At 34.2% G+C, this 8,067-nt stretch overlaps 2 protein-coding genes across 3 annotated transcripts in view; one reads left to right on the top strand and one right to left on the bottom strand.

Moving 5' to 3' along the window:
• LOC111457177 (coiled-coil domain-containing protein 12-like) overlaps positions 1–764 on the top strand; it is a 6,054-nt gene extending 5,290 nt beyond the window's left edge. Inside the window, exon 7 of the transcript XR_002712879.1 lies at positions 685–764. The gene's annotated coding sequence lies outside the window, so the exon portion shown is untranslated. The remainder of the gene's footprint in view (positions 1–684) is intronic.
• LOC111457176 lies at positions 402–7,757 on the bottom strand. 2 transcript variants are annotated; one of them, XM_023099341.1, is made up of 13 exons: positions 7,502–7,757; positions 6,710–6,821; positions 5,875–6,146; positions 5,715–5,789; positions 5,569–5,630; positions 5,285–5,420; positions 4,528–4,624; positions 4,144–4,210; positions 3,731–3,829; positions 2,750–2,839; positions 1,927–2,081; positions 865–966; positions 402–752 (listed from the first exon to the last, which is right to left on the bottom strand). In XM_023099341.1, exons 3-13 carry the CDS (start codon positions 6,125–6,127, stop codon positions 602–604), a joined length of 1,287 nt encoding a protein of 428 aa, XP_022955109.1. In that variant the 5' UTR covers positions 6,128–6,146; positions 6,710–6,821; positions 7,502–7,757; the 3' UTR covers positions 402–601. The 2 variants fall into 2 exon arrangements, with proteins under 2 accessions (XP_022955109.1, XP_022955110.1); XM_023099342.1 differs by having other exon boundaries at positions 5,572–5,630; positions 7,502–7,756.
• Between the last annotated feature and the right edge of the window lie 310 nt (positions 7,758–8,067).

Below are 8,067 nucleotides of genomic sequence, written 5' to 3'. Positions count from 1 at the left end.
TTTTTATATATATATATATATATATATATATATATATATATATATATATATATATATTTGCTTCTAAAGAAAACATTATCAAATATATTTTATGGTTTTTTTATACAGAAAACAAAGATTAAATTATTAGTTTAGTCCTAAACTTTTATGTTTGTCTATTTGATCATTACTTGTTGAATTTTGAATTTTGAGATTTGAGTTTCTAATTTTAAAAGGTGTTTACTTGGCCATTTAAAACTTTCAATTTTAGGTCCTATGGGTTTTGTATCTAGATTTTTAGCTTTTCTTGATCTTATTCAAAATTTAGGCTCTTATATGTAATAGACCAGAAAATGTTTAAATTTTTTAATAATTTTTTAAATATATTAAAAAATTATTAGATACAAAATTTAAAGTTATTAGAGAAACTTGAGCACTCTTCTTGCAAGATACAAACTAAACATGAATTTATTAAGTAAAAAATGGAAAAGGGGAAGTAAAAGACAGGACTTATGGATACACACAATTGAAGAATGACGAGCCTTCCCTTGGAATTACACACCGTTTTGAGCATCACGTTGGTTCAGTCCTTTATAAACGTAGTAATTATGTGCACAATATTTTATCTTTGATCTCCCTTTAATAGTTTAGAGGCAATTTGTCCTCTGTTTATATTCTCCTCATGGAATGAGGGATCCACTGCAGGAAGCTGGAATTCATCTGGCTTCAGGGCAAGGGCAAAATCGGGCAACGTTGGTGCAGTTTCAACGATTCTGTAATTGGTTAATTGGTTAATTGGTTAATTTACAGTGCAAAATGATCGGCTTGGTTTCTTTTAATTAAAAAAGAGGTAAAAGGAAGCTTTTCTGTTCATCAGAAACTTACTTTTGGAAAGAGTACAAGTCGCGGTTTATCCGCACTTTACTTGAAGCATCTTTTGGAATCTTTTCTGATAGATACTTCATGGTTCCAAAAAGTGGCGGATTTCTGCATGGGAAATGCAATCGTTATAACAACAATTTTCATTATTATATTTAGTCTCTCTCATGTGCAAAATAAGTAAATGGCTTTTGAGTGCTACAAATTTATGCATTGCATTGGATAAAAACTGTTTGGGTAAAACATTTTCTTAAAACTAACATTTTTGGTCCATTAGATTTAATTTTGGTTTCTATTTGATTCTTGAGGTTTTAAAAGTGACATGTTGGGTCAAAATTTGAATTTAATTTCTATTTAGTCCCTCAAATTCAAAATTGGTTTCTAAAAGGTCCATAATTGGTTTCTAAAAGGTCCATAGTAAAGTTGACATTAAACTGACCTACATATATTTTATTTTTTATACTTGGGATTAATTAGAAACTAATTTCAATCTTCAAGGATAATTAGAAATCAATTTGAAACTTTGAAAACAAAAACCAAACATGTCACTTTGGATAGAAATCTAAAGGGCCAAATGAAAACTAAATTCAACTCTTAGGGCCACATGAAAACTAAATTCAACTCTTAGGGCCACATGAAAACCAAATTCAACTCTTAGGGCCACGTGAAAACTAAATCCAACTCTCAAGAACCAAAGGGGATAGTTTTAAATATCTAGAGACGAAATTGAAACTAATCTCAAATTTCGAAGATCCAAAGTGTATTTAAAGCAAACATGATATCAAATCCGGTTTAAAATTTTAAGTAGGATTAAAATTTCTATACAGCATAAATATAAAATTTCAACGGAAAGATAAAAGTTTTAAAGCCAAATTTAAACAAAAGATTTGATGGTATGAAAATCAAAATAGGACAAGTGTAAATATATTAACGAAAACCTTATAAATGACATTGGTTGGAAATTCTTTGGACTTTTCAAAACAATTTGAACTTTAAAAATGATAGAAAAATTAGAAACATGTCACGAAAGTGCTAACAGATAACAGCCCAAAAACAGAACCAAAGTACCTTGATAATGGAGAAGCGGAGTTAAATGCGTCACATGCCTTTTTACTTTCTTTAAAGAATTCATCGGCGGCTTGCAATGCGGCTACAGCCATCCCATGGGCTTTCTCTGTGTTTCCCTCGTCAAGTATCAATCCATGATAATAATATGCTACAGCCTGTTTATGATTGAAGAAAACCAAAGAAAACTAGTAACTTAGTTCTGGATAGCTGTTTGCTAGGTTATGAAAACTGACGGTACTAACTCAGCCGACTGTCCTAAATTAATGGTATCAATTATAGTTATAGATGACATAACAAAGTCGTAGACTTGGAAATTGAGATAAGCACCAAAGATGCAAATATTTTGTGAGATCCCACATCGATTGGAGAGGAGAACAAATGTCAGCAAGAACGCTCGTCACGAAGGGGATGGATTGTGAGATTCCACATTAGTTGGAGAGGGGAACGAAGGAAACTCTTATAAAGAATGAATGTTTCGTTTCCCTCTCCCTAGCAAACATGTTTTAAAAACATTGAGGGAAAGCTCAAAAAGGAAAACTAGAAAGGACAACAAAGACCAAATTTTCAAGTAAAATGGAATTGAATACGGTCGCAGGTTTCTTAACCAGCAGAGAGCAAGAAATGGGCAAAAGATTCAATAGAAATATTTAATTGATACTCCCAGGTATACTTTGTTATAAGTGGACTTTTATATCTCAATATGTTTTGGGATGTCATATTTAGCTACAAGTATTCTCGATGATTTTAATTAATCAATGTTGTTTCTGTTTTAATATTAAAAAAAAAAACGAAGTGTAGTCGGGATATAAATATCAAAGCATACCTTTGCTTCAATGTATTTCCATTTAACAAAGAGGCGGTGCTTCTCTCCCCAACCATTTGATAAGGGTTGGTTCATAATGTTATCTTGGGCCTGTAAAACAATCAGAGTATATGAGCTGCTTAGAGAACAAAGTTTTAAACGCATCACAACCGATTCTGAATCAGTATTTTAGGAAAATAAAATTGGTCAATACATGAACAAAGTAATCCAACATCCAGATGGCTTCCACATGAACTGGGAAATAAATTCTAGTAAAGATCCAATGAATGCATTTGCAAATGATCTGATAGGTCAAAATGTTTCAGCATTCTAGAATTTGCCTCTATTTTATGTAGAAGAAAAATCGAGCCAGGTCCTGTGTATTTTCTTCATTTCGGACCAATAGAACGCTTCGTGTTCATGTTGGTGTTACAGTAGCATGAAGGAGCTAGTCATTTAGTTATAAGGAAGAAAATAACAGACTCTAACAATGATAGACACAGGCTACTTCCATGGTAGGCGACCGAAATCCAAACATACTTGGATGCGGCATGTGTGAAGTTCCTATGGGGTTGTTTGTTTCAATGTTTACATGGAATTAAGATGCTTGGAAACGGAATACTATGTGGACACGAAGTATCCGAAAACTACTGAATACAAATCCTATCATTTTAACTTTTCTATCATTGTTTGTTTCAATGTTTCAATGCAAATCTCTATGTTAGAGGTACATAGTAAGACGCAATGTACAAACTAAAATGAACTCTATGAACGTGATAGGATTGTATGTGTTAATGTTTAACGGGTCGTTGAATCTGAAGACTACCAATGCTGGGATTTGTACCGAAAAATACGCAGGTACAGTAATCACCTTTTGATCGTTATAGTTAAAAAGATGAAACACAGATCAATGACACTTGACTTGGTCAATGGAGATTAATGTTCAATAGTTACTTGTATAGTAATAACCAAATAGTGTAATAAATTAAAGAACAAACTTACTTGCTGCCAATATTTTACCATCTCACATGCAAGCCTTCGCTTCACAGCAAGAGTTGCTTTGGTGCTATCAATAGCCATTCCTAGCTGAATATCAACTCCCTATGTCCGAGTTCATGGAATGGAATGTAATGAGCAGATAAAAAGGTTGAAGTAATGGAAAGTGCATAACTTATAAGTTAATATAATGAAAAAACTGAGCACGATCCAGCTTGGTTCTTGAACAACACTAAATTGTTTGGTAAAGATTGAAACAAAGTTGATCGAGCTAGTTCTCTTAGTGAACATTGGATATATTTTGATAAAAGGTTCAACATTTCAGACTCAATACCCCCCCCCCCAAACAAAAAAAGAAAAAAGGAAAAGTGCATCTAATCATGTGGCAGCCCATTGTTACGACATTCTAAACATAGTACCTGCCCAAGTGCATGCAGGCAAAGTCCTCGAAGAACTCCTTCAGCAAGGTCCACCGGTAGATTTCTCCTACAGTAGTAGACGTGATCAATTGTAAGAACAAAACTGGAGATGCAAACATCTAAAAAAACTGAAGGTCAATCGGTTCTCAGTTGGAAAGAAACAAGAGGTTCTTTTGAGAATAGAGTTGACGATGGAGTTCTTTTGCTAGTTTGTAGTGAAGGTGGCTCTCAGTTATGTAATTGCTGCCTCTTTTTCGGTTTAGAGGATACTTAACCAACTAAATCTTGCGCGATAAGCTTATTAATAAGATATGTTTGTATCAAATCAAAGATTAATAGGGACGGTAACAATGTTAAGATTATGAAAACTATTAATCTACAGACCTGAATTCAGCAGGCAACTGAGGAAGCACATGTCTAACCGCACAATCCAAATATCCTGCAGCCTTTACAAATATGTCAATTGAAGCTCGCCTACTCTCTGCAGGTAAACAGAAACCGCCTTTTAGTAATAAGGACATAAAAGTTTAAAAGTTAAATGAAGTAGGAAGAAAGCCTGTTATCTTGGAAATAGCAGTCTGCATTAAATAGAAATTCCATGTCCTAATACACAGAAATATTCCCATATTTTGACAGTAGTGACCATACATCAATTCACATACAACTAAATGCAGACTTAGACCACTCAGTGGCAGGCATGAGAGATAGTGAACTATAAGGTTCCTTTCTACATCTTTTCAGCTCGAATTACATCTTTTACTGAAAACGAAAAATTCTTTCATTTAAGAAAATAAAATCACAAAACATTATTATTCCATGGTCATCTGAATTAACTTCCTAGTAGGAAATCCTTGCATGTATGTGAGAGATTTATAGGAAATGAATGCAACTAATATGCCATATGATCATGCATTAGTTATATAAGTACTTCTTGTCTGCAACATAGCATGATATAGGTTAATCAAAACAAAATCTTGGTAAATTAAAAAATATGCATTATGCATTAGTTATCAATGCTTGAATGTACAGGCCATTTGATATATGCATTGTGCATTAAAGGTTATAGAAATTTTTTTTAAGAAAAAGAAAACTATAGGCCTAAGCATATCATACAATCTCACAACATTCTGCAGAAAATTACCTTCTGATACTTTTGGCTGATAACCATCAGGAGATGTTCTAGGAAGAAGTAATAGGTTGGCCTGTGATAAAGATAGCATTGCCATCAAGTGCAAAACTGATAGCACCTCATACCACGCGTTGGACATGGCAGTTTCCTGCAAAAACATTTAAGTATTATTAGAATAGTAGAATCTCCTCTAGGCTTGTTTTTCAGAAATCCTTAGGAAACTATATAAATTTCAAAGACGAAATTATTTTAACGAGAAGGCAACAAAATTTATCAAGTAATTCCTCTGTTACGACAACCTCCAAATCATCCTCCTGATTAATCCATGCAAATTGTACTTTGTGTTGAAGCTGGTTTCCTACATGGAGCACACAAACACTATTCTTAGGCATTGTCGTGTGAGACATATACATCAGTCATAATCAACTAAAATCTGGCTTACCATCTTTAACTAATCCCAAAAGAACGGGTAAATAATCTTCCAAAGCCTGCTGAAGATCAGCTAATGTTGAACCACCTAAAGATAACAGTACCATCTGGTGAATCAAAAGGCAAAAAGAAATACACAGTTTTAAAGAGGATAAATTATTTTTATTACTAACCATGTTGAGTAGCAGTTTTTCTCCGCGTTCTAGTAATTGTTGGACCTTCCTGACCAGCCATTACAACTATACGAGTTCTAAGAGCTGATAAACGTTCAACTAGATTTTTGGATAGATGATCACCAAGTGTCAGAGAGAAATCTACTGGTTTAGGAATGCGCAGACCAGGAACATAGACAGAGAGTTCCCCAATGTTTCCCGGCCTCCGCCTGTTTCCACCAGAATCTGCCGGCTTTGATACTAGGCATCCCATATCTCCAGATATGAAATTTCTGCCCACACAATATCAAAGGTTATTCATTAGTCTGAACTTTTACGCATTTTATACATTCATATGGAATAAGTAACCAATTCATCAAATTAGTCCAGGTATAGATCAAACGACGACAAATGAGCTGGTGATGAGAAATCGGTGAAGCAAAGAACTAAATTTCACAAGAGTGGTTGCCAGTTGGCAGCAAGAAAGCCAGAAATTAAAATAATAAATGCCAACTAACAAAGCACAAGTAGTAGGTTATTCACGAGTAATACAAGCCACTCTTAAAACTGTCCACAAATTTTAGTGCGAGTCCTTTCCTTTCTAATACTAACAATAGATCTTCGTCCTCATTCGTCTTTACTTTTTGACTGAAAATCAAATTATTTATTGCAAGAACTCCTTAAAATATAAATCCGTGCTCAATTAGTCAAACTTCTGGCAGATTCTTAACAAAATCGGTTCAAAGGATTTAAAATGAAGAAATATTTAAGAGCTTAAATCAAAACAAATACAAGAGTCACATGAAAAGCATGAGACACAACAGTTGCCTTTTGCAGCTTTTTTTCTGATACCTACATTTTTGTCGTTTGTTTCTTTAACAACGAGAAGAATATATAATCAAGATGCGGATCTCGCAATGGCACAATTGATTTGGTCAGAAAGGCGGATTCCTCCTCTTGCACCGATTCTGCAAATACATAGTTTATAAACGAAAATGTGAAAATCACAGAATATTAGTTTCACAAAATTTGGAAACCTACAGAGAAAGTAACAAAATTAAAGAAACTTCAAAGAGTAGGAGCAAAATCTTCTAAAAAAACTGCGATCAAAGGAAACTCAGGCAAGCTCAAGCAAAAGCTGAAGAAATCAAAGTTAAGCAAACACGTATAATCTTCGTCCATTCGCTATCGAGACGTTTATTGTATTGATGAGGAACCATACCGTAATAGAGAATTAGAAGTGAAAAGAAGAAAAAGACGAGAAAGTAGGAGAGACGGAAATAGAACAGAGAGCGTGAAAGAAGAAAAACCAGAAAACTGCCGAAAATCAAGTATCGAGAGGTTCAGATATGAACAAATTCATCAAAACATGGAAATGCAAAGCACGAACTCGAACTCGAACTCGAATTAGAAAGGAACCGCAAACAAAATTTTCAAAAAGAATGAAGCAAAAGTTCCGCCAAAAATCTATGCAGAATACATTAAAATGAGAAGAGATGAAGCTTTGAATTCCAAGAAAACATCCAGTATCCAAAATCGAAGAACTCGCCTCTGTTTCACACAGTTCTCGAAGCAGCTTCCAAAAACATCACAAATGAAAATCACGCGCAAGGAAACGAAAATATGCAAACAGATAAAAAAATCTCACCATTAAACACCGAAGCTCCGGCAATTCTCAATTCAAATGAAGTCAATCTTCAAAACAGAGAAAGTGAAACCCTAAGAATCCAAGCATTCTTCAGCAGAACAAACCTCCAAAAGTTTCAACCTCAAGCAATTACTGTTCACAAAGGCAATGGAAGAAAGAAATGGAGAGAGAAAGAAAGATTGCTTTTGCTTCTTTGTACTTCGCTGTATTTCGGGTCCCTCGAAGACTGAATTTGAAGCATTTTAAAACTACGCCTTAAATAGTTGTTCAACTACAAGACAACCCAGCTTCCCTTAAATAATAATAGCGTCTATTTATATGGCGCCCAACTCTCTCTCACTTCCACAGCTCTTGTTCCTCTTCAATCTTTTCTACTCATAGCTGAGTTTATACTAAATATTAACTATTTAATCCATTTTAAGTTAATCATATTAAATATTTTAATTATGCTTCGATTAATTATTGATATCTATCAGGCAGAGAATTAGGTCGGGACAGAGACGAGAACGAGGAATATGATCCATGTCCCCAGCCTCGGCCTCATTTACCTAACTAGAAGAAACCGC

Source organism: Cucurbita moschata, unplaced genomic scaffold (genome assembly GCF_002738365.1).
Source record: "Cucurbita moschata cultivar Rifu unplaced genomic scaffold, Cmos_1.0 Cmo_Scf00019, whole genome shotgun sequence".
In the NCBI taxonomy this organism is placed as follows: Eukaryota; Viridiplantae; Streptophyta; class Magnoliopsida; order Cucurbitales; family Cucurbitaceae; genus Cucurbita; species Cucurbita moschata.
This window is presented reverse-complemented; position numbering and strand designations above follow the sequence as displayed.